Source organism: Coregonus clupeaformis, chromosome 3, assembly GCF_020615455.1.
Source record: "Coregonus clupeaformis isolate EN_2021a chromosome 3, ASM2061545v1, whole genome shotgun sequence".
In the NCBI taxonomy this organism is placed as follows: Eukaryota; Metazoa; Chordata; class Actinopteri; order Salmoniformes; family Salmonidae; genus Coregonus; species Coregonus clupeaformis.
In genome coordinates, this window is record NC_059194.1 from 22,810,420 (window position 1) to 22,835,929 (window position 25,510).

The 25,510-nt window shown below is 45.3% G+C and overlaps 3 protein-coding genes across 3 annotated transcripts; 1 reads left to right on the forward strand and 2 right to left on the reverse strand.

The window, feature by feature from the left end:
• Positions 1 to 4,333: 4,333 nt before the first annotated feature.
• On the reverse strand, positions 4,334 to 6,771 carry crybb1l1 (crystallin, beta B1, like 1). The gene is made up of 6 exons (XM_041857668.2): positions 6,667 to 6,771; positions 6,225 to 6,319; positions 5,972 to 6,090; positions 5,656 to 5,788; positions 5,288 to 5,430; positions 4,334 to 5,123 (listed from the first exon to the last, which is right to left on the reverse strand). The coding sequence occupies exons 2-6, from the start codon at positions 6,312 to 6,314 to the stop codon at positions 4,952 to 4,954; spliced, it is 657 nt and encodes a 218-aa protein (XP_041713602.1). The 5' UTR covers positions 6,315 to 6,319; positions 6,667 to 6,771; the 3' UTR covers positions 4,334 to 4,951.
• Positions 6,772 to 8,184: 1,413 nt separating this feature from the next.
• Positions 8,185 to 10,745, forward strand: LOC121542151 (beta-crystallin A1-2-like). Its single transcript, XM_041851645.1, has 6 exons — positions 8,185 to 8,288; positions 8,994 to 9,076; positions 9,196 to 9,314; positions 9,506 to 9,647; positions 9,831 to 9,973; positions 10,109 to 10,745. Exons 2-6 carry the CDS (start codon positions 9,002 to 9,004, stop codon positions 10,254 to 10,256), a joined length of 627 nt encoding a protein of 208 aa, XP_041707579.1. The 5' UTR covers positions 8,185 to 8,288; positions 8,994 to 9,001; the 3' UTR covers positions 10,257 to 10,745.
• A 349-nt stretch (positions 10,746 to 11,094) lies between these two features.
• On the reverse strand, positions 11,095 to 23,895 carry LOC121538241 (flocculation protein FLO11). The gene is made up of 7 exons (XM_041846090.2): positions 23,799 to 23,895; positions 19,457 to 19,570; positions 18,975 to 19,376; positions 17,840 to 18,381; positions 13,719 to 14,735; positions 12,010 to 13,558; positions 11,095 to 11,878 (listed from the first exon to the last, which is right to left on the reverse strand). Exons 1-6 carry the CDS (start codon positions 23,893 to 23,895, stop codon positions 12,650 to 12,652), a joined length of 3,081 nt encoding a protein of 1,026 aa, XP_041702024.2. The 3' UTR covers positions 11,095 to 11,878; positions 12,010 to 12,649.
• Between the last annotated feature and the right edge of the window lie 1,615 nt (positions 23,896 to 25,510).

Sequence of the window (25,510 nt, forward strand, 5' to 3'; positions counted from 1 at the left end):
ATCCTTTGATGAAAGGATATATATTGATGGGATCCACAATCAGATCGCAGCTGGGTTTGAATCAAGTATTTTCTGGTGGTCAACAATTAATAAAAATTTAGATTGGATAAATTATATTTAATATAACCAGCAAAAGATTTATAAACCACACTCGTGATGCAATAAAGGGATTAGCTGAGCAGACAGCGGCAACTAGCTTAATGACATGGCAGAATAGAATAGCTTTAGATATGCTTTTGGCTGAGCGGGACGGGGTTTGTGTTCTGTTTGGATATATGTGCTGTACTTTCATCTCCAACAACACAGCACCGGACGGGTCCGTGACCAAAGCGCTTCAGGGACTCACCACGCTGGCGAACGAACTGGCTGAGAACTCTGGTATTGATAGCTCCATAAACGGTTGGTTTGATAACATATTTGGTGAATGGAAAACTATTGTTGTAAATATTCTGGGTGAAGTTATAGCTTCTATGGGTATACTTGTTCTTTGTGGATGTTGTCTTATTTCCTGTGTCTGAGGGTTGGTGAGAAAAGGAGATGGAGAAGGTGGTTTCCAAACAGATGGTGAGATACGGCCCAATCCCGGACTCCGACCTAAGGAATGAAGGATATGACCTACCAGACTTGGAGGAGTGACACCCTAGAGGGTGTCTAAAGGGGGCCAAAATGTACTTCCCTGTTGGTGTTTTATGTTTTAATAATCTTATGTTTTGTGTTCTATTAATCCTGTGTTTTATGCTTTATTAATCAAGTTAACCATTGGGAATGTTTGTCTTTCCTTATGTGAAGGTTTGAAGTGCCTGGGTGACTGGAAGGACTGAAGGCCTTTTATTATCAAATTGTCTATTAATAAAAGTGTGATTCTTTTTGTTTGTATTGTATTTTAATGAGTGACACCCTAGAGGGTGTCAAAAGGGGGATGGTTGGGATTTGTTTTCTAATAATTGGATTGAAGTGATGAATAGCTTAGAAGGAATGCATTAATGAGGAGCATAGGTTTGTACTATACTGATATAAATTGTTTCACATAACAGGCTGTGATTCATGTGTGGAACGTTAGGGGAAGGACAGATAAGACTTGTATTTCTTACAGATACGAACACTGCCTCTTTGTTGTCTGTGAACCGTTGTCTGTGAACCGTCCTTGGATGTAGGAACGCACAGTCTTTTGGGTGCTGACTCTACAGGTTATTATGATAGAAACTTATGCCTGGGAACGGTGGAGCGCCAAGGGGTGGGACTAACCCCGTGCGCCAACGGATTGGCTGAGTAAAGTCTAAACCACACTCAGTCCTTTACTCTGATTGGCCAACAGAAGAGGTGGGAACTCTCTGTCAGAGTATTTGAGAAAGTACCTGTAAACAATGGTTTAGTTCTCCGAGTGCCCTGCGAGGTATTTCAGTGGACCCGTATATACGAACCTTCATACTTATCATACATACATTTTGCATATAATAAATTAAGCTTGGATTGAAGATCTCTTGATTCTTATTCCAATACCAGATTTGAATTACGCAATTTCTAACAGTGGGGAGATGTCAGGGCCTAGACCATGTAAATGGAGTAGAAAAGAAACCACAATATTACCTCAGAGGAGCTATAAATCAACAAATTCAAACCATAATTTTATCTGGCGCCATTATTTCTTATGTTATTCTATGCGCTAGCCTTGCGCTAGCCTTGTATAGCTGCAAACCCAATTATCTCTATATCAAGATCGCTAACTGTTTTCACTCGATCAACATTTAAACTTTACAATTTCAACATAAAAGATAAGTATCACTCAACCATTTCGACTGTAACATTTTATATAGATAATGTGCAAGTGTACATACCTGTTTACGAGAACAAAGAAAAAAGAGACAGGAGAACAAACAGTTATAGTTGTCACAGGCGTCGTCTTCGAGTGTTGTTGAGGGGAGACGCAAACCGCTGTGCTTCTGCGCCCCCTGCTGGTGGCAACAGGCATCAGGAATTCCCAATTGAAATTCTTGGAAGACTCAGCCCAAAATAATAGCGGATTACAACCATATACAATAATTGATTTACAACAACAATATCTAAACCATGTTTTATAAATACAATGTGATTCAATAACCTTATGGGCAGCCACAACTATAGTGTACGAAAATAAACATTCATATTTAGATAGGTTTCTGTGCGTTTTCAAACCTACAATAGTCTACGCCATCTCAATCTAATCTCAAAATGAGATGGCAAGTATCATCTAGAGTAGATACAAGAAACAACAAAATAGACATAAGGTTGCCTAACACTAAATGCAATTAGAAAATATTTAATCCCCATTTGTGAGATGTATGCATTGAACAAAAAAAAACGAATGTTCTGATGAAAATACATATCCATATGATTTTGTTTTGTATGGGGTTGCAAGATTTATATATGTTATTGAAATATATGATCATACATTTTAAAATGTATGTCACGTTTATATATGTGTTTTAAATATATGATAATATATTTTCAAATATATGTCACGGTCTTTGATATATATATATATAAGGCAATATATGGCCATATACAGTTGAAGTCGGAAGTTTACATACACTTTAGCCAAATACATTTAAACTCAGTTTTTCACAATTCCTGACATTTAATCCTAGTAAAACTTCCCTGTTTTAGGTCACTTAGGATCACCACTTTATTTTAAGAATGTGAAATGTCAGAATAATAGTAGAGAGAATTATTTATTTCAGATTTTATTTATTTCATCACATTCCCAGTGAGTCATAAGTTTACATACACTCAATTAGTATTTGGTAGCATTGCCTTTAAATTGTTTAACTTCGGTCAAACATTTTGTGTAGCCTTCCACAAGCTTCCCACAATAAGTTGGGTGAATTTTGGCCCATTCCTCCTGACAGAGCTGGTGTAGCTGAGTCAGGTTTGTAGGCCTCCTTGCTCGCACACACTTTTTCAGTTCTGCCCACATATTTTCTATAGGATTGAGGTCAGGGCTTTGTGATGGCCACTCCAATACTTTTACTTTGTTGTCCTTAAGCCATTTTGCCACAACTTTGGAAGTATGTTTGAGGTCATTGTCCATTTGGAAGACCCATTTGCGACCAAGCTTTAACTTCCTGACTGATGTCTTGAGATGTTGCTTCAATATATCCACATAATTTTCCTTCCTCATGATGCCATCTATTTTGTGAAGTGCACCATTCCCTCCTGCAGCAAAGCACCCCCACAGAATGATGCTGCCAACCCTGTGCTTCACGGATGGGATGGTGTTCTTCGGCTAGCAAGCATCCCCCTTTTTCCTCCAAATATAACGATGGTCATTATGGCCAAACAGTTCTATTTTTGTTTCATCAGACCAGAGGACATTGCTCCAAAAAGTACGATCTTTGTCCCCATGTGCAGTGGCTTTTTTTATGGCGGTTTTGGAGTAGTGGCTTCTTCCTTGCTGAGCGGCCTTTCAGGTTATGTTAATATAGAACTCGTTTTACTGTGGATATAGATACTTTTGTTTCCTCCAGCATCTTCACAAGGTCCTTTGCTGTTGTTCTGGGTTTGATTTGCACTTTTCGCACCAAAGTACATTCATCTCTAGGAGACAGAACGCCTCTCCTTCCTGAGCGGTATGATGGCTGCGTAGTCCCATGGTGTTTATACTTGTGTATTATTGTTTGTACAGATGAACGTGGTACCTTCAGGCATTTGGAAATTGCTCCCAAGGATGAACCAGACTTGTGGAGGTCTACAATATTTTTTCTGAGGTCTTGGCTTATTTCTTTTGATTTTCCCATGATGTCAAGCAAAGAGGCACTGAGTTTGAAGGTAGGCCTTGAAATACATCCACAGGTACACCTCCAATTGACTCAAATGATGTCAATTAGCCTATCAGAAGCTTCTAAAGCCATGTCATCATTTTCTGGAAATTTCCAAGCTGTTTAAAGGCACAGTCAACTTAGTGTATGTAAACTTCTGACCCACTGGAATTGTGATACAGTGAATTATAAGTGAAATAATCTGTCTGTAAACAATTGTTGGAAAAATTACTTGTGTCATGCACAAAGTAGATGTCCTAACCGACTTGCCAAAACTATAGTTTGTTAACAAGACATTTGTGGAGTGGTTGAAAAACGAGTTTTAATGACTCCAACCTAAGTGTATGTAAACTTCTGACTTCGACTGTATTACTTTTCGATATGGGAGGATTGAGGATTTGGAAATGATCTGCAGTGCTCAGCTCTGACTTAATCTCAAAATGTTTTCATTGATATATTTCATGTTTTTTTGTTCCATATTCTCCTATCAGTATGTGTATTTTGATTACCTTTTCATCAACATTGACTAATCTGTACTTATTTTCATGTTATGACCTGTTATATAACTTTTATTCATACAGTGTCATCTTGGTCATGAGAGTCATCGGTCACAATGCAAAGACAACGTTTTGAAATCCAGATTTTCATTTTTATTGAAAAGTTGGCCAGGATTCTGTACAGCAGAGAGGGTGTGCGATACACAGGGTTAGGAAGTGCGGGGTGGATATTGAAACTCCTTTTCCCATGGTGCATCATACCCTGAGCCGAGAATCATGTGTAAAACAGCAAGATATTTCTCGTTCCCTCTTTGGTGCTGCAATGGACTGCAGGTGTAAGGAATGGGGGATGAAAAAGGGTGGTGGGGGGGAGGGGTGTAGGAGGGAAAAGCCAAGGTCAGACCACAGGAGAGAAAGAGAAGAGGAGAGAGAGAGTGATGGAGGGGTTGTCTGATTTTCAGGTGTTCTTTAGCCAGGCGGTCCTTCAATTCACGTTTCAAAGAGTGGGGGATATTTAACGTCACCCCTCTCCCTTGCTGTTTCAGATGGTAAGCTTCAGCCAGGGCGTTCGGCAAGGCCTCAGACATCTCTCCCCCTCTCTCTCTTCCTCCGCCCCTCTCCCTCTCTTCCGCTCTTTCTCTTTCTCTCCTTCTCTGAGCCTCACTTGCTGGCCATGGTGTAGCATCCCTGCTGGTGCCACTGCATGTCGCGGATACGCCTCACGGACTGGAACTGGGGGTGACGGGCGCCAAATTCGTTGAAGTGTTTGAAGTCGCCCTTCTCCAGCAGGTACTGGGAGCCACGGTATCCGGGGAACTGGTAGCCCACCCAGCTGAGGGGAAAAAGGAGAATAACAAATTATGTCACTCGGCAAGTCCCTACGGAGGTCACTAAAATAACAGCTCTCCTACAATCTTTTCATTCTAGCTCTATGTGTTCTTAGTTGTGAGTTTAAACTCTGTCGATTGCTTTTGCCATCTCCATAGCAACACTTACGTTCCGCAGCTGACCATGATGCTGCCGACCCTGTCGGTGAAGCCATAGGAGAACAGAGAAGGAACGTCATCGTCCATGATCTCCATTTTACGGCCCTTGAATTCCCCAACCTCGTACAAGCAGATCTTGTGCTTCTCGGGGTCCTGGGAGAGAGGGGAACGGAGATGTGTGAGAATGAGGGAGGTGTTCAGAAGGAGAGAAATGTACAGGAGAGAGACAAAAATGGAGAGAGAGTAAAGAGAGATGGAGTGAGAGGTCAGGGGGTAGCAAGTCACAAAGAGAGAGGATGTGTATAAGAGAGAAACATGAGAGAACAGAATTGACAGATGAGAGAGAGAGATGGTGAAAGGCGAGAGGAGTGTACCCACCATGCGGACGGGCCTGAAGGACAGCAGGTAGTCGTTCTTCTGGCAGTTACTCCAAGAGTCCCAACGGGGGAATTCTCCCTTCTCCAGGATGTAGTGCTCACCACAGAAGTTCATCTGTTCGAAGCCCACAAATCTATACAGGATAGAAAGACAGTGTTACCTTATTATACAGCTGTGTTGACATATCTTATTATGATTTTTTTTTTTATGTATATACTGCTACGTCTACTATTATCACACAAAGCTACAGGGATAGCAGGCCATTAATAGCAACTAATATACAACATAGTTAAAAAAACTGGAGAGGTTGACTTACGGTCCACACTCAACGCGGAGGGAGCGGACGCGGTCCATGCCCATCTCACACACGTTCATGCACTCATTGCTGATCTCAACCATGCGACCCTGGAAGTTCTCCTGGTCGAACACAAACATCTGAGGGGGAACAGAGAAAGAGAAACAGACATAAGTACATCCTAAACACAGATGATGTCTGGCTGTATCAGTGATCCAATGATATTCCATTAGATTGGAGCCAGGAGAAGTCCTGTTAGTTGGGGACTACTTGCCTTGTAGGACATCATGCCCATCTCAGACTTCTTGCTCTGGGCAGCCTTCCCGTCGGTCTGGGAAGCTGTCTTGGACTTATCACTGGACATGATGACTGGAAGGAGAGAGAGAGGGATGAGCATGAAACAGTCTCAAAACAGTCAAGAAGACACATCCAATGTGCTGGGAATACAACAATGTATGGAATAGGCCATAAGGGATGAAGATGGAGTGAATGGATGGTATCAGGGGAGAGGGATATTTGGGGTTGGGGATGCAGTCTATGTGTTTAATATAGTGATGCATAATATCAATGTAACATGTATTATTATAACGACTTCTAATTACTGATTTCAAAGTGAAACTGCTGCTGAACAGCTGCCACTCCTCTTCCTCCCCCTACTCCCTTTACCCGTGTATGCAGGTGCCAGCATGTGTATCGTGTGTGTCTGCTGCTCTTACCTGTGTGTGTGATCTGCCTCACTCAGAGAGTGTGTGTGGCTCGGAGCGTGCCCCGCCCTTTTATACGCTGGCGCCCAGAGGAGGAGGATTAGACACAGAGAAACAAACCTGCTGAGGTCAGAACCAGGAGACAATAGAACCACCACATCATCAGAGAGGGACAGTCAGAGAGGAGGGGCCACCCACAGGGACCAATGAGATCCATAGTTCATTGAGAAGGATTGGAGGGGGGTTGATAGTGGAATACTGTACATGATGATAGGGTCTAACCACAAACAGATACAGTATCTGAGAGATAGAGACATAACACAGTACCAGTATCTGTGATAAGCAACTGATAACGTTTTTCGCACCCTGGTATAATCTGTGACGAAGACCTGTACATATATTGTGTTCATGATCATAATATAATCAGTCATATTTAATTTTGAGGAGCACATTTCCCACGGTCAATGTGCATAAGGTAGAAAATAAAATAAAAACAGCAACAATACATCAAAAAGTAGAAAAAAATATCACAATACATAAAACCATTACCTACTAATGAAAAATATATAGTTTTTAAGTGATCAAACATTAAAAGCTAACTTGAATAGGTAGGATGATATTTACTGAATAGGCTCACTATTTACAAGATGAGAGGGCGTGAATTGTATCATCTGCTCATAATCAGTACCAACTTCTGTTAGAAACAGAACATTTCTGTTCATGTCTTCTCCCTGAGACTCATCTCATCGCCATTGGTTTTGAAACAGTTAAATGGGAGCTCAAGCCTGAAGTAGTCATTAACACATACTGTTTAATTGATGCATTATTGGACCTCACATTATCAAAATACAGGGTTTTGATTAAGAGAGTGTCAAGTCTATAAGGTGTCAGTATGATTTAGGTGGGGTGTGAGGAGTGAAGACTTGGCTGTGCTTAAGGGGCCATTGTACCATGTATATGACTCAAGGATGGATGTATGGCATGATTCAGGTGTGTGTGTGTGTGTGTGTGTGTGTGTCGTGTTTGTGTGTGTGACCAATGTAATCTGTGTAGCCCCCCCTGAAAAGTGGGCAAAACATCTCTGTGTTTGTGTTTTCCTATGTGTTTGGTGACTGAGGGGATACTATTAAATAGATGTCAAACACTTTCTCATTCTCAAACGTTTCTAACCTGTCCATATTCTATTATATGCATATTTGTATACTGACTTTTTATCTCTACCCAAACGGTGCCTGTGCCCCTTTAATCTCCACATTCTCCACATCTATCCCGGCCTTTGTGACTGCCACACACCAAACTGCTGACCAGCACAAACTGACCGGGCCGCTATTGTTCCTCTCCCATTCAGGGCAAACCCCTATCGCTGTGCACAGAAAGGACTGGCGTTACATAGTATGTGCTGAGCTAGCGTGATCGAATGACCAGAAAGAACAGGAGCGCGCCGTTGGCCAGTGTTCCAGGTGGGGAAAATGTATTGTGCGCGTACCAAAGCCCTGCGCCATGGACGCGCTCCAAGAGGCGCGCTTCTCGTCAGTCCATATAAAACTGAAGCGCCAGGATCGCTCAAAGCTCTACGCGAGATAGCGTTAGGCGCGTGCCACTCCCGAGCTCATCACGAATAAGTGCCAAACTAGGTAAGGTGCCAACTTCGTAACGCATTTAATGCAAATTATAGGTACAGTCAGTCAGATATGTTATAACAGGCTTATTCAAGACGCCATTACACATTCATTTAAAACTCACCAAAAAGCACTAACCCTGTAATAACACGTTAACCTGCAGTGCACATTGCACAGATTGGCTACATAATGTATAGACTCGTTTAACTGATCCCTGCCTCCATATTGCGCTATTCGGGTGTAGCCTAAAAACTTGGATGGACAATAAACGATGTGCTGTTTTACCGTTAGGTCACAATAATCTCGATTTGTTGCGTATTATTTGTTTTATACGATTGGCCATAACAGGGAGCGAGTTTGTTAGATAAAATACCGTGTTGCTTTATCGTAGATTAATTGATCGGCATTAGTATCAATTCAGCTCATCTGAGACTGTGCAGTGACATTTGTTCGAAATAGTGCATAGTGGATAGGAGAAGTGTTAAAGGGGAAACATTTTGGAGATGTTGTTACTTAGGCATGTTCACTTGAATACCAGTGAGGTTGTTACTTAGGCATGTTCCCTTGAATACCAATGTGAAGCCTTGATTATAGAATAACATAGAATAGAATAATACATAATATAATGTTACTCTGTGTGGATTGTTGGCGTTGATGTGACAGATAGTGTGTAGGAGAGTTGGTGAGATTGTGTAACTGAAAGTTTGACCCCTGCCTCAGGTGTAAAGATGTACAGAACCACTAGATCCCCAATGATGCAACCCCTGGTCAACTCGGGAATGGGCGTGGCTCCTTTCTTCAAGGTAACACACCTTAGATGAGACACATACAGGAGCACACACCTTTGCATAAGTGGGATGGGCACTGTCCCTCTCTTTTCTCATCTTCCCTCTCTCCCCCTCCCCTATCTCGCTCTCTGTAGGTGACTGTGTTCGAGCAGGAGCACTTCCAGGGCAAGTGCCAGGAGTTCACCTCTGAGTGCTGCAACATCCACGAATGTGGTCTGGACATTATCCGCTCCATCAGAGTGGAAAGTGGAGCGTGAGTTTCACACTGTGTGTTTACTCCATCTGTTTAGTGTGTATGTTTATTTATAGAAAGAGGAATCCAGGTGTGTAATCTGTCTGTCTGTGTGTGTGTGGACGAGTTAATTATTTTGTTTATAGTGGCTGGTTCAATGTGGGTGTATAAGACGGTAGTGCAATGTGAAACTATCTCTCTCTCCCCCGTAGCTGGGTGGGCTTTGAGCACCATGACTTCCAGGGCCAGCAGTTTATCCTGGAGAGGGGAGAGTACCCCCACTGGGACGCATACAGCGGCTCCCTGTCCTACCATGTGGAGCGCCTCATGTCCCTGCGTCCCATCTACTGTGCTGTGAGTACCACAGTGTGTGAGATAGAGAGAGAAGATGACAAAGAGAAAGATAATCAATGCAGTTTTTTTTATGTCTGCCAAACGGATACATTCTATTAGGGCCTTCCTTGAGAAAACCCCTAATTCTTGGAATATGATCATATTTATGCGTGTGTATGTGTAACCTTCCTCTCTCTCCCTCAGTCCCACATGAGCAGTCGTATGATGATCTTTGAGAGAGAGAACTTCATGGGCCGCAGTGTTGAGCTGTGTGACGACTACCCCTCCCTGCAGGCCATGGGCTGGTCCATGCCCGAGGTCGGCTCCATGCACGTGCAGTGTGGCGCGTAAGTTAACCTCTATTATTCACTACAAACACACATGCTACGTGTTAGCAAACAGCTGTGGAAGCTGTGGTTTAATACTTTGCAGACCTCAGATACACCAAACCTCAGTGAATATCCCCTATCTCTATCCCCCAGCTTTGTGTGCTACCAGTACCCCGGCTACAGGGGTCAGCAGTACATCATGGAGTGTGAAAGACACAGTGGAGACTACCAGCACTGGAAGAACTGGGGCTCCCACTGCCAGACCCCCCAGATCCAGTCTATCCGCCGTATCCAGCATTAAGAGGGGCTAGAAGCTGAGAGGCCCACGGACAGCAACCCCCAGCCCAGACGCTGCTCTACCCCTTACCCCCCTGCCTTACCCTGACGGGAAGACCAGCCGCCCCTAACTACCGACTCACCACATAGCACTGACACACAGCCGCTCCGAGGTACGATAAGAGACTATATCGCACCGGTAAAGCACAGGAACACACATACACACACTGACATGACTGACACTCCTATACTGATATAACAGTTTATTTTTATCAGGTTAGAGCACCCGCACACAGACACACACCTGTGCTGTACTACCTGAACCCCGAACCCCTCTGTCCAGGTCACCTGGGCTGAGCGGGGAGCCAAGCCACACACCCTGCTCGAACCAGCGGAGGTCAACGCATCAGCAGACACCAGTTTCAAGATGGCCGCCACTGTAGTGCAGCTCTAATGTGATGTTGTGTGTAGGAGGTTGAACCAAAGGTTAACTAATAAACTCATGTTCACTTCAGTCGCTCAGGCCTGTCCTATCATTGTGCGTGTGTGTTGGATAATTTAAAATAAATGCCATATGGGATCCAACATTGTAATAATCAGCATCTCATGATGTGCTATTTGGGTCTAATGTAATACTATCCAAGGGCTTGTATACTGCATGTCAAACCCTCTGATAAACATAGATTTAACTGAAAAACTACCTCAAATGAACCTGTTGCTTAAAAAAAAAAAACAACAGCCTTGCTGTATCCACTCAGATTATTGGTACCACCTAGTGACCACTTAAAGACACTACAACACCATGATAACCATCTGAGCTATTTAGGCTGCACTTAAAATAGATTCACACAAGGACACACAGGTGTTAAGAACATCTTTAATCTGGTTATAAAACTGAAAACAGTCAAAAGTCTGGGGAAAACGGTAATAATGACAAACAACATGACGACAAGAACCATGATGTGATTCCATTCTAGAACAATCCGAAGCAGAATCGGAAGATGTAGACCTGTGATGATTGACACTCAACCAATGAAAGTCCTCAATTCCTGTGAAACTGAACTAACAGCAGTGTAAAACCTGATTTGTTGGCAACTCACAATGAAACATTTGCTATATGAATGAACCCAAACTCCTCTCCACAAGAAGCAAATAAAGCTGGTGTTTTTCTACACACGTCATTGAAAACTTTAACACAATGATGTCGTAAAGGTCTGGGCAGTGAGATGTAGACTTAAACAGAGCACAACTGACTCCGAGTGTAAAACACATTCATAATTGACGATCTAAGTGCTGAAAACTAGAACTCAAGCACAAAGCTCTAAAGACAGGGTGAGGTAGAAAAAAGGTACAACAACATAACAAATACTTCCTGATTTTTTAAACATCCATTTGTCCTCTTTTGTTTAACAATTGGTAATTTGGAGGAACTCAACCACCCAACGTTTCCAAACCCCCTCTTACATACACATTCATGCTTCTCCATTAAGCAGAAATCTGTACATTCCTTGTCGTTATGCCACGGCTGTCTATGTGGCAGCCCTCATTGATTCTGTACTGTGAGATGGTCCACACACAGCAGTTTGTCCATACCCCAGTCGCCTAGCAGGGGGAGGCAGACGTTTCCTGTGGAAGGTGTTGGTCACTCTAAGGAAACAGGGATGGAAGGGACATGGTTATAGTTAGTGTAAAAGCAAAGAAAACTCAGATTAGAGTTGAGTGTGATAATTTGACTGTTCAGTCTTGATCATGTAGGCTACCGTGTGTATGCACTCAACTCAGTCAGAGCAGAGATGACAGATATCCAATAAAAGGGGCGTGGTCCAACTCTCCAATGACATTGATCTCTTCTTCCTCAGAACTAAGCCCCCCCAGGAGCCAGGTAGCATGACAGGATGGACAGGGGAGGGGCTAAAGCCCCCCAACACGTCCACTTCCTCCTCCTCCCAGCTTCCTGTTGACCCATCGATGTCCACCTCTCGGATGGAATGTGAAGGATGGGAGACTGGAGGCTTTACTATCCCAGAATGCATCTGAACTGGGACCTTCCATTCTCTGATTTGGATAGGTGGGTTGTGGAGTTCTGTCTGTTTTTCTGCTCTGTCTGTCATCCATTCTTCTCCATCTCCAACTACATCAATACTTCCATCAGAATCCTCTTCTATCGCTCTGATGTCTTCCACATCTATTTCGTCCAGCCGTGTCTCCCTCTCTTCTTTCTGATCGGTCTTTCGTGGTTTGAACTTGGCCCATCCCGTTTCCTCTCTTTCTCCCTCTCGTTCCCCCTCTCCATCCTTCACTCTGCACTGTGTCTGCAGGACCTCCCTGATCTTCTGGGGTGTACCTGCTCTCCACAGGCTGGGGCTTCTGGAACTGAGATGGGAGGGTGAGCTTCTGAGAGCATCTGGGCTGGCAGGACTAGTTCTGCTTCTGGACATGCCCTCTTTGTCTCTCTCTCCTCCTCCACTCTGCTCCTTGCTGGCTCTGATCCTTTCCCAAGTTGAGGCTTCTTCCCTCCTCCTCTTCTTCTGTCTCTCTTTGTCTGTTCCCCCTCTCGGCTGGTCTGTTCTGCAGAGAGGCTGGGCTGTAGTCCCTCTTGGCTGGCCTGTTCTGCAGGGAGGCTGGGCTGTTCTCCCTCTCGGCTGGTCTGTTCTGCAGGGAGGCTGGTCTGTTCCCCTCTCGGCTGGGCTGTTCTGCAGGGAGGCTGGACTGTTCTGCAGGGAGGCTGGTCTGTTCTGCAGGGAGGTTGGTCTGTTCTCCTTCTCGGCTGGGCTGTTCTGCAGGGAGGCTGGTCTGTTCCCCCTCTCGGCTGGTCTGTTCTCCCTCTCGGCTGGGCTGTTCTCCCTCTCGGCTGGGCTGTTCTCCCTCTCGGCTGGGCTGTTCTCCCTCTCGGCTGGGCTGTTCTGCAGGGAGGTTGGTCTGTTCTCCTTCTCGGCTGGGCTGTTCTGCAGGGAGGCTGGTCTGTTCCCCCTCTCGGCTGGTCTGTTCTCCCTCTCGGCTGGTCTGTTCTCCCTCTCGGCTGGGCTGTTCTGCAGGGAGGCTGGTCTGTTCTGCATTGAGGTGGTTCTGTTCAGGTGGAACTGGAGCAGATGTAACCTTTGCACACACACCAATGACTTTTCTCCTCTTTCTGGGTGGTCTGCCTCTCCCTCTCTTCACAATAGCCACTGCCCCGGACACTCCCCTCACACCCTCCTCGCTCTGTCTGATTGGCTGGGCACTCTGACCTCTGAGCTTCTCAGGGGTTCTGAATGGGCTGATTGGGGGATTGGGTAGGGGTGGGGATTTCTGGGTAGTGTCAGACTCTGCTGCTGACCGGGCCTTGGTCTGAGAGATGACAACAACACTGACTATAATTAGATCACTCAGCCATAACACCTCTATACAAATTATACACTGCTAACAACTGACTGAAGAATGAATAAAGTATACTGAGTAAATAGTAGTAGATGTTTCATAACAGCAAATGTTGAGGAAAGTCACTCACCTGAGATTTGATCTTCTCAGCCGACCTGATTGGGCGGTTGACTGGGGGTGGGCATTTCCCTGTGAGAGACTCCGCCCCTGGTAACACAGTCTTCTCCATTCTGACAACACACACTGCAGGCTGGCATGGAATCTTGTTTGTTTGTGCACACACACCTGGCAACGCATCAGCGACCTGATTGACTATAGGTTGGATGTTGATCTCGCCTCGCAACTGTCTTCTGGTCATCACCCTCCCCTCTTCCCCTGGGCTGGGTGGCAAACTGGTAGGAGGTAGAGCTGAGGTGGGTTGGACACTGTTAGTAGGAGTTGAGTGTAGAAGAGGTGATGTGTGATTGAGAGGGAGGTGTGTGTGTGCGGGGTGTGTGACTGTGCTACACTGCTCTACCTGGGCCAGGTGTGTGTTACTCTGCCCAGTGTTAGAGGTGTGTGTATGGGCTGTGTGAGTGTAGCTCTGCTCTTCTCTGACTTGAGTGCTCGGAGTTCTGTGTTCAGCTGTGCTGGTCACCATCTGGGCTCCACTATAGTTCCTGAGGGCAGTGTAAGGCTCCGAGAGGCTGGCTGTGCTCCGAGCCCCCTCTCCCTGTCCCTCTGCCACTGGGTTGGATGCTGCCACCTGCTGCTCAAACGACCTGAGGAAGTGATCCAGGATGTCCCTCAGCTCGCCCTCCGCATGCTTCTGCTGCGGCCCCACTTCTGAGGAAGACTTGGCACTTCCAGAACGGTCACCCGCACCGGTCATCTCAGTAACAGTGTCCATGGCGCTAGGAGCTGCTACGGCAACACCCCTGCCGGCGTCCTGGCGACCACCACAGGCGAAGTCTAGGCCCATCATGATGTCCTCCAGCAGGGGGTCAAACTGCTCGGCAGAGTCCTCCTGGGGAGGGGGGGCCAAAGGGGGGAGGGGGGCAGTGTGGAGGAGGGCTGGGGCAGGGTCCAGGTAACGGGCAGGGGAGGGGCGGGGAGATGAGGACGGAGTTGGGGGGTTGGATGGTGATGATGTTTCGTAGGTCAGAGCCTGGTAGAGTTGCATGGGTAGGGCAGGGAAGGGGAGGGGCTTGACCTGACCTCACTGGGAAGCCATCCTGAGGGAGAGGACTTTACTGTAACAAAATGTAACTTACCAAACAATATACTATCATTACACTTTACAGCATGGGCAAGTGAAGAATGCACAAACACATAGTTATAAAATCCATACAGTGAGGGAAAAAAGTATTTGATCCTCTGCTGATTTTGTACGTTTGCCCACTGACAAAGACATGATCAGTCTATCATTTTAATGGTAGGTTTATTTGAACAGTGAGAGACAGAACAACAAAAAAATCCAGAAAAACGCATGTCAACAATGTTATAAATTGATTTGCATTTTAATGAGGGAAATAAGTATTTGACCCCTCTGCAAAACATGACTTAGTACTTGGTGGCAAAACCCTTGTTGGCAATCACAGAGGTCAGACGTTTCTTGTAGTTGGCCACTAGGTTTGCACACATCTCAGGAGGGATTTTGTCCCACTCCTCTTTGCAGATCTTCTCCAAGTCATTAAGGTTTCGAAGCTGAAGTTTGGCAACTCGAACCTTCAGCTCCCTCCACAGATGTTCTATGGGATTAAGGTATGGAGACTGGCTAGGCCACTCCAGGACCTTAATGTGCTTCTTCTTGAGCCACTCCTTTGTTGCCTTGGCCGTGTGTTTTGGGTCATTGTCATGCTGGAATACCCATCCACGACCCATTTTCAATGCCCTGGCTGAGGGAAGGAGGTTCTCACCCAAGATTTGACGGTACATGGCGCCGTCCATCGTCCCTTTGATGCGGTGAAGTTGTAATGTTTCCACCTCCATGTTTGACGGTGGGGATGGTGTTCTTGGGGTCATAGGCAGCATTCCTCCTCCTCCAAACACGGCGAGTTGAGTTGATGCCATTTTGGTCTCATCTGACCACAACACTTTCACCCAGTTCTCCTCTGAATCATTCAGATGTTCATTGGCAAACTTCAGATGGGCCTGTATATGTGCTTTCGTGAGCAGGGGGACCTTGCGGGCGCTGCAGGATTTCAGTCCTTCACGGCATAGTGTGTTACCAATTGTTTTTTTGGTGACTATGGTCCCAGCTGACTTGAGATCATTGACAAGATACTTCCGTGTAGTTCTCGGCTGATTCCTCACCGTTCTCATGATCAATGCAACTCCACAAGGTGAGATCTTGCATGGAGCCCCAGGCCGAGGGAGATTGACAGTTATTTTGTGTTTCTTCCATTTGCAAATAATCGCACCAACTGTTGTCACCTTCTCACCAAGCTGCTTCGCGATAGTCTTGTAGCCCATTCCAGCCTTGTGTAGGTCTACAATCTTGTCCCTGACATCCTTGGAGAGCTCTTCGGTCTTGGCCATGATGGAGAGTTTGGAATCGGATTAATTGATTGCTTCTGTGGACAGGTGTCTTTTATACAGGTAACAACCTAAGATTAGGAGCACTTCCTTTAAGAGTGTGCTCCTAATCTCAGCTCGTTACCTGTATAAAAGACACCTGGGAGCCAGAAATCTTTCTGATTGAGAGGGGGTCAAATACTTATTTCCCTCATTAAAATGCAAATATATTGATAACATTTTTGACATGCGTTTTTCTGGATTTTTTTGTTGTTATTCTGTCTCTCACTGTTCAAATAAACCTACCATTAAAATTATAGACTGATCATTTCTTTGTCAGTGGGCAAACGTACAAAATAAGCAGGGGATCAAATACTTTTTTCCCTCACTGTCAGAGCATATGAGCGGAGTGGAGCGGGAGCGAGCGTGGAGCGTGAGCGGATGGATTTTGAACAGAGCGCAGAGCGGCATTTTTAAAAGGACGGAGCGTCGCCCTATGTCCCGCTCCAATTTCGCTCGCTCACACCACGAGTCTGAAGCATGCTCAAGCCTGACCCAGAATCCATCTGTTTAATTTAATTTGTGTCGTCCATGAATTTGTATTTTATAGAGCGAGAGGAGCAGCAGCAGCAACAAGAGAAAAGGGTTGAGGAATTCAAAAGTTTATTCACTGAACGCAAAGGCCCAACCATAACAAGGGAGAGAAAAAGAGAGCTGGATGTAGCATTTTTTGAAATGATTTTCATGGACTATGAACCGCTGAGTAAAGGAGAACGCGAAGGGATGCAACACTTCGCCAGCGCAGCTCAACCGGGCTACACCCCCCAAGAAACTATGATAAATCAGTACTTTACTTTGTCAAATTTACATCTGAGATGCCCCATTCACATGCTTCAGCTGGCGATCAAAACGCCCGTTAACAAGCACGACAACATTAATAGGCTGTTAGTGAAAGTCGGGCACCTGGTGAAAAGTGTACGCAAGAGCACAGAGGAAACCGACCAATTAGGTGTCCGCCCCACAAATGCCTGCGCCATTCGATGGAGCAGCCAGCTGTGGATGATTCAGTCGTTCATCCGGTTGTTCCAAAAAGACCCGTTATGGTAAAACAAACTCAAGTCTAATGTTGCTAACATCACCCTGAATCAAGTACGGCAGCTGACGCACCTTGTCAGTGTGCTGACACCACTAGCAGACCTCACAGACAAAATGCAGAAGGAGCTGGGGAACCTGGGGATGATCCTCCCTGCTGTCACAGAAATCAAATCCCTGCTCACCGATTACACTCACGCTGCACTTCCAATGGGCATCGCTGCTTTTGCAGAAACATTGGCAAACAACGTGTCAATTCGCTATGGAATATACTATACGGATTAACATCTCATTTTAGCGTCAGTGTTAGATCCCCGTTTCAAGACAGAATGGATAATCCGAGATGAGTCTGTATGCAACAAATTCGGGGAGATAAAGTAAGGCTGTGGTTTAAGCTAAAAGTGAAATACATGCAGATTTTGTTCCTTTTTTGGAGTGAGCGGGGGCGATTTGGAGTGGAGCGCGATGCAAACTGCGTTGAGCGCTGAGCGATAATAAGCGGACTGGCCTGATGTGGCTTTGAGCGGGGGGAGCGGAAGGGTGAACAGCTCCGTGAGCGAGGAGCTGAGATTCTCACCGCTCCACTCTGCTCATATGCTCTGCTCACTGTATGTCATGACAGAGGTGTGCGTGACTATGTGAAGGCAGACAGATGTCACTCACCGGGACAAGCTGCTGCCCTACATTCTGTTGGCCCCTCCCTCTCTTTCTGCCCCGCCGCGAGGCTCCACCGCTCTCCTCTTCCACACCAGTGATCTCCCAGTCCTTGCTCTGCCCTCGCCTCTTCAGACGGATCTTGATTGGCTGCATCAGCTCCCTGGGCTTCAGGTAGAGTTTACTGCCGACCATGCCCCCACCCCTCCCCATCCTGCAGGCTCGGACCCCCCAACTCCACAGTCTTGTTCTCTGGGACACCTCCATCACTGCCTGCTCAACCTCAGACCCCTTCTTCTTCACTGTTCCTCTCACTCCACCACCACCTCCTCTCGGGCTCCTGGCTCTCCTCTCAGTTCCTCCCCTCTTGGATCCTCCCGTCCGCCTCCTCCGGCCCCGCCTCCCTCTCAGGTTCTCCTCCTGTGGTTGGGCGGGATCCAGGAAGTAACTGATGAATCCAGCGATGTTTCCCTCGAAGCGCTCAAACCCTTCTGCCTCTCCCTCCCCCCTGGTCCAAGTCCTCCTCCTTCTGGTAGCCCCATCCCCCATGTCTGGGGTGGGTCAGAGGTGAAGGGTTGGCGCCCCTCGTTCACATGCTCTCGGCCAGACGCAGACAGGGCCACGGACGAGATGGATAGAGGGATGAGGGAGGAGAGGGATTGGGGGAGGAAATAAATGGGTGCAGATTCCCCAGAAGGCATGAAGATGGTAGGATGGGGATTGTTAGGGGTGTGATTCTCAGTTGGGGGACAGTATAGCAGGTGAGACAGGGGAATGTAGGGGACATTAGTGGGGAGCGGAACGGAGAGGGGAAGAGGGACAACAAAACCAGAGGCCTCTGTTCCCTGGATAGGGATGACATCATCAACATGGGACGCACTGTGAAAAAATGGCCCAGCTGAACCAGTGAGTGAGGTCACGAGGTCAGAGTCCACAGTGGAACAGATGGGCCCAGTGGAAAAGCCACCGTTGGAGTCACCGGTGTCTGTCTCACTCCACTTCAACTCACAGGCCTGAGTCCCTGAGTCTTTTTCACATGGAGTCGGTTTCATCCTCTCTCTGAACCTCATGGTGAGAGCTTCTCCTCCTCTCTTCTCTCTCCTCCGTCTTTCTCCTCCCATCTTTCTCTCTGTCTGAGCTTCACTGCTCTGCAGGGCGTCCGTTTGCACCCCCACGTCCCTTTGTGATACCCATTCCATCCGTCTCTTCTCCTCCGCCAAGCTTGGACCCGCTATACTCCTTGACTGCTGTACCACATCTTCCACCTCCCTTTCTTTCTTGTCATCCCTCTTTCCAACCTCCACCAGTCCTTGGATCCCTAGCCTGGTAGCAGCAGAGATCACCTCCTGCCTCTCTGCCTCCCCCTCTCCCACCATCTCCCTAGAGTACATCAGACCCACCAGCCTCACCAGGTTGCAGGCCCCAAAAGCCTGGAAATCCAGTAGGTGGCTCTGCCCAGAGGGAGGTGCCGGTAAGGTGGACAGGGCACATGACAGCTGGGGGCTTAGGGCGGATAGGATGCAACTGTGGGCCGGTACTGACACCCCTGGTAGAGGGAGAGAGAGATGGATGGATGAGCCGGATGGTGTGCATGTTTACATTATAAGTGTGTGTGTGTCTCTATACCCTGTGCTCGGAGCACCGTGTCACAGAACTGTCTGCACCTCTGCTGCCTCTGAAGCTCTGCCAGGAGTAAGGCCTCGAACCCTGGCCTCTGATACCGCCACATTCCCACATCCACTAACAGAGAGAGAGGACGGAGGGAGGGAGAGAGAGGAGTCGATGGAAGGATGAATGGAAGAAGGGAGGAATATAGGTTGTGAGATGAAAGGATGATGTACTACAATAGGCCTATTCAATTGAATCTGTTAATTAGGCTACATCAGATGACACATTGGCCAATCAGCTGTAAAAAGCATTTCTCTGAGTTTAAACTTAAAACATGAATTAATAAAATTACAAATTTAGGCCACAATCACAATCTGTTATGGGAAAATATTAACCCCATTAATTGTCAGCTGAATTGCAATCTACTTAATTGGTCGCACACCGTCGCAGACATTGCTGACACCTGCGGTGAGTTGACAGATAGCTGGCTAACTAGTTACATAATCACAGCCAAATTAGAACGTAAGCTAGCTGGTTGTGCGACGGGCACCAGCTACCAACACTCTACTCAAGCAATGAGTATATAGATATTATTTCAAGTGGTGAAAATAGTTTGTTGAAGTGCATTCTCTATTAGCATGATAGAAATAACGTATTTGTTTAACCGTGTGATTAGCTAGCTAGTAAACGTAACTTAAAAGACAACATATTGCAACAGCTGCTAACGTTAGCTGGCAGAAATAAAATCATGCATCACTTTACTCACCTTTATCCAGTCATTCGGTATGTCATTTTTCTCAAATGAAAGAAAATGAAATTTCAAAGCATCCATAATGCTAAGTGCATAGAAGTTTAAAACAATGTATTTATATTTTTTATGTATTTAACTCTTAAGTGACCGAAGGCTAGACTCCTTGTCACGCCCAATTTGCAGCGGCCGCCATAGCATTTCTCTTGTTTTATTATCTATTAATTTCACTGTGACCTGCTACTGACTGTGAGGCTGTTGCAGAATGATTGAGTGGAAGGAGCTTCATACAGTCATCGGAAGGGCCGGAGGGAGGGGTATGTGTGTGGTACTGTTGAGAGAGCGCTTCTGCTGCAGCCAGTGATGCCAATTTAGCAATTTTGTTGCTAGATTTAGCAACTTTTCAGACTACCCTGGAAACTTTTTTTTCAAACAGCACCTAGCAACAAATGTAGCTACTTTTAAAAATGTATTTGGCACTTTTAGCAACTTTTGAAAAGTGACTCAAACGCTAAAATGCACGCATTTTCCCTCTAAATGACACAAAAACGATTTTCTGTGAGTGACGTCAGCAGCAGGCGCTCAGCTCGTGCAAAGGCAGCAGCAGGCCAAGCAGCACAACTACCTGGAGAGAGATGCCTAGCGCACACATCATTATTTTAATTAAGTTGCTTGTTCAATAAGATAGCGTATATACCTTGTTATTAGCTTGTACCTATAATTGTTGATGAGTTAGGTAGCATGTTAACTAACTACCAATACACTGTTTAAAACGATAATTGTTCAGAATGTGTAGGTTTACTAGTTAATAAGAAAATAAATAAAATGTAATTGTTCAATAATTCAACATGTTGTGTTTAAAAATAAATAAAAACTTTTAGCAACAAATCGACCTGCCTCTAGCAACTTCCACCGAAAATTAGTTGGCAACACTGGCTGCAGCAACAGCTCAGCGGAGTCTCGAGTCTCAGGAGAACAGCACGCGCGCACATCATGACAAGTGATGTGAGATTCAACAATGAACAGCAGCACTAGCTAGCTAGTTACATACTTCTCCCACAAAATTATAATTTGCTTGGTTCTTTGTATCCTGATCCTACCAATAATTACAGCCAACACAGCAAGGGAGAGAAACTGAGAGAGGATCGAACAGTGTGCTTTCTCTCTGGGTATGTAGCTACCTAGCTAACATTGGCCTGAACGTTGAAGTCAGAGAGAGGGGAGCAACGTGCCGATTTGACACGCTAGTTTACTGGCTAGACACGATTCTGCTGTCAGAATGCCAGGTAAATGGGCAAAATATGGCCGAAAATGTTGCAAAGACTGTGAAAAAGAACGGGGTATACTGGAATGGATTAAGAGCATCGTTGGAGATGACAGAAAATCTTACTGTATGTATTGCAAATCAGAAATGCGAGCCCACCACGCCGATCTTATTTCTCATGCACTAACGGAGAAACACAAGAGAAATGCTGCTCCATTTTCTAATGGAACTACACACGTAAGAGAGAATAACACAGTTAAACGATCAGCGTTACAGATGGCTGCACATATTGCATGCCGCTCCAGCATTGCAACTGTAGATCACCTGGGATGTGTTGTTGAAGACATTGCAAAGAAAGGTATCAATATCCACAGAACAAAATGCACAGCGCTCATAAATGCAGTTAAAGGGCCTACAGTGCATGAGGAACTAATAAAGGACATTGGCAATGAGTCATATTCATTGATTATTGTTGAAAGTACTGACATCACAACCAATAAGCTACTGTGTGTGGCGATAAGATACCACAGCAAGAAACTCTCAAATCACAGGAAAAACACAAAAGCAGGGTGAGTAACTTTTACGTTATTTTTGAGTCTACACACACACTTCCTTCAGTCATCTGTCTGTAAAGTCTCATTCCCCCAGTTTCTCTAACCCATCCCTCATATCTCTGTCTGTTCCTCTACTCTCCATCTCTGTTAGGTGGTGATGGTGAATAACAGCAGCACCAACTTGCATGGGGATCACCAGCATATACCTCTTTTGGCCCCTCACTGGCTGGAACCCTGTTGCTGAGTGTTCCCTAAAGTCCAAGAAATGGCTTCAATCTGGTAGTGGGGCTCCTGGTTGGCCTAACCTAGCACTTTGGGGGTGAGCAGAAAACACACACACACACACTTCCTTCAGTCATCTGTATGCAAAGTCTCATTCCCCCTGTTTATCCAACTATTCCCTCATTATATCTCTGTCCCTCTACTCTGTAGAGCAACATATGGCAGCAGCAGCAGCAGCACCAACTTGTGTGGGGATCACCCCATCCTCTAGATGGAGGGCTACTACCAAACTAGCACTACTGTTTTGGTGAGTACTTATCTCTACACATTAATTGACATTTATTATGAAATAAAAGAAGCCAAAAAGCAAACTTGGGGCTTTTAGGTTTTTATACTCAGTTTAAAGGAATACAATTATTTTAGAGCAATGTTACTTGTATTAACACTATTTCACAATGATTAACATTGTGTTAACACCATTTCACAAGAAGGGTTTCTGAAAAAAAACATACCTCTTAACCATTTACTATCAGTCACTTCTATAGTTCAGATTAAATCATTTAATGTGATGAATCAATAACAAAGGGAGAAATGCAGAGAAGCAATTTGACCATAAGTATTTAGATTGTCATTATATTGGATAAATGTGTGAATATTGGGGTAGTTTTCAGGCCTTTTGGGCAGGTTTTGAGTGGTCATTGCACTACAAATTATAGCTTGACCTGGCAACACGACTAAATGGGTTGCCATGCGTGTACCTGTAGAGAAAATCCATATGGTCTATGAAAATTTGCTATTTGTTTAGTATGTACTGGACTGTAAACTGTACAGACTTACATTTTTTAAAACCAAAACTTTATTCTCCATCAATTTGCATTTTTCTCCCTAATTACGATATTGTATTAATCTAAAACAATTAACTGTGTAGATCTAGGCCAGACCTACTGGAATTTAAATCGTTAAATAAATCCACTGTCACTGACAGGCAGTTATACAGGGCTAATAAATCTAGATTAAGACATTAGAGCATTGTAGTCTAATTATAGCCTAGTAATGGTCCAGACTCCAGGTTCTCATAATCTGCACATTATATATACATAGCCCAACGGGCTGTTGAATAGAACAGACATAGGGACACCATTTTGAGTCAAAGACAGAACCCTCTGGGAGTCACGTGCAGATCTAATCATGATTTGATTAAGAACTTCACCCCAAATTCCACAGGGAGATTATAAAAACCTTTGATCCACCTTCAAATAGAATCCAATGGCACAGGCAGAATTCATCCGAATTTCACGACTCAAGTTCAAAGGGTTCCATTCCCTCTGTATTCCAAAGGGTCAGTGAAAGGGACTGGGGTTGAAGGTACAGGATCCTTGTGCGGGTTGGGCCTAGGCCAACGTTCCTCAAATTTCTCAAAGAAGAGTGGATCGGTGAATGGCCCAGAGTAGATAATGTGCTGGATTAGGTAGATGATTGCCACGACCATTGCACTGATCAGAAAGAACGGTATGAGCGGCCGCAGGTGAGCCCACACGACCCCCACCTCATATACCAACGATCCCAACCCACCTTGGTTACCAGTGTGAGAGGTGCGGCGAGACGAGTCTGGGAACGTGGTGGGAGAACCATCCCGCGTGTTGGAAGACTGGGGAGAGAGGTGATCCATACTGGAGTAGTAGAATGAACAGTGATGCAAAACTTTTTCACTTAGTTATTTTATAGCCTGTGCTGTCTCCAGTTAGGCTAATAATCCATGGAAAAAAATAAATGCAAAGAACATTCTGTACTTCTGTAGTTCCAGTCTCCTGTCACTAATCTCGTGCACTAGACACTTCCTGTGCGCAGTAGCTGTTGCTCTCTCACACAGACACTAGTTACCTCCAGTTCTTGTCAATAGTCCATGGCTGGTAGAGTTATGCCCTCTGCTCCAAGTTTAACCTGAAGACTTGAATCTTCATGGGTCTGGGGTCAACATGTTTAAATCCTCACTAACATGCCATCTGGAGCAGGTGGTGTTCCCTCTTTCTCAATCTGTTCTTTAGTTTTCCTTCTCCTGCCCTGCTGTGTGGATTCTTGAGAAACATGACACTGCGCATGATTGAGAGAGCAAATGAAGGAGAGTGGTATCTTTAAATAGATGTAGTACCAAGTGACATGAGAGAGAGCGCGTGCAACGGGGAGGAAGGAGAGAGAATCTGCTGTATTAGGTGCCCTCAAGTTTAGGGAGAGAGACATAGGCTGGATGCATACCATACACACACTAACACTTACTTATTCTCTCTCATACACCCATACAGGGGCAGACTTAGTGATTTGGAGGCCACGGGCAGAGGAATTTTAGGACCCTTGTAGGTATATACAAAGAATATTTGATAAAACATTGAATTTGGCCTTACTGCTAGTCAATTTGATCAAAAATATAGGACAGACACTTCAAAACATATGAGAGATATAAGCTCAGAAAAAGAAAAACAAAGTTTTACAGTGGAATTACTTGTATACCTTTCGGGGAAATGCCCTATACACTTCCATTCATTTTTCAGCCCGGTACCGGGTTACCTTCAGACGAGTCCTGTGACACTTGTGGGGGTCGTAGAGCAAAACGGAGAACACCATAGTGTTTGTGAGTCTCAATTTATAGGACAAACTGTTCAGACTCTACAGACGTTTTCGTGAAAAGACAGATTTTTGTGATGTCTCCTGGTCTGACAAACATTGCTGTAGCTCTGCCACCTTCCACCGCAGATGCAGAAGGCCGACGTTGGATTGAGACGCAGTCCATGCAAAAAATTATCTAACTTAAAACAGATTGAGAATGTATTTGTTATGCCTCGAGCTGATAAATTATTCATAATTTTTTTAAATGCCCAGCTCATGAGGCCCGTTGATTTGAGGTCTGAGGCAATTGCCTCTTCCGCCTAATGGTAAGTCTGCCAGTGCACTCATACACACCCACTCAAGAGGCCTTGTGATCCATCCTACAGCTGTAGTTTAATTGCATAAGCTATAAGGCAAAGAGATGGCAGAAATACTGATAAGGGTTTACAAGGGGACATTGACATACTTTAAAGCACTCATGTTCATCGGTCACACCCACCCTGGTATCTTCTCACAGGGTGAGACACGAGTCAAAGGCTGAGCACATTCACACTCAAATTTCATCTGTGGTCAAAATGTTCCCCAGGGTCACGTTAGCCTGTTAGAACACTTAACCTTCCTTCAGAGTCCACGCAATAGCAATGTCTATGACTTACTGGCAAAGGTGTGGACTCAAAAGCAAA

Bases quoted from the DNA above. Each gene is read 5' to 3' on its own strand.
- LOC121542151 (XM_041851645.1), top strand. From the start codon at position 9,002: ATGTACAGAACCACTAGATCCCCAATGATGCAACCCCTGGTCAACTCG. The intron at 9,315-9,505 runs GTGAGTTTCACA...TCTCCCCCGTAG, and splicing joins ATCAGAGTGGAAAGTGGAGC to CTGGGTGGGCTTTGAGCACC. The intron at 9,974-10,108 runs GTAAGTTAACCT...TCTATCCCCCAG, and splicing joins ATGCACGTGCAGTGTGGCGC to CTTTGTGTGCTACCAGTACC.
- LOC121538241 (XM_041846090.2), bottom strand. From the start codon at position 23,895: ATGGATCACCTCTCTCCCCAGTCTTCCAACACGCGGGATGGTTCTCCC. The intron at 19,571-23,798 runs GTGGGTTGGGAT...TCTCTCTGTTAG, and splicing joins CTCTCACACTGGTAACCAAG to TGGATGTGGGAATGTGGCGG. The intron at 18,382-18,974 runs GTGAAGCTCAGA...GACCCACCCCAG, and splicing joins AACGGACGCCCTGCAGAGCA to ACATGGGGGATGGGGCTACC.
- crybb1l1 (XM_041857668.2), bottom strand. From the start codon at position 6,314: ATGTCCAGTGATAAGTCCAAGACAGCTTCCCAGACCGACGGGAAGGCT. The intron at 6,091-6,224 runs GCAAGTAGTCCC...GTTCCCCCTCAG, and splicing joins TGGGCATGATGTCCTACAAG to ATGTTTGTGTTCGACCAGGA. The intron at 5,789-5,971 runs GTAAGTCAACCT...TATCCTGTATAG, and splicing joins CTCCGCGTTGAGTGTGGACC to ATTTGTGGGCTTCGAACAGA.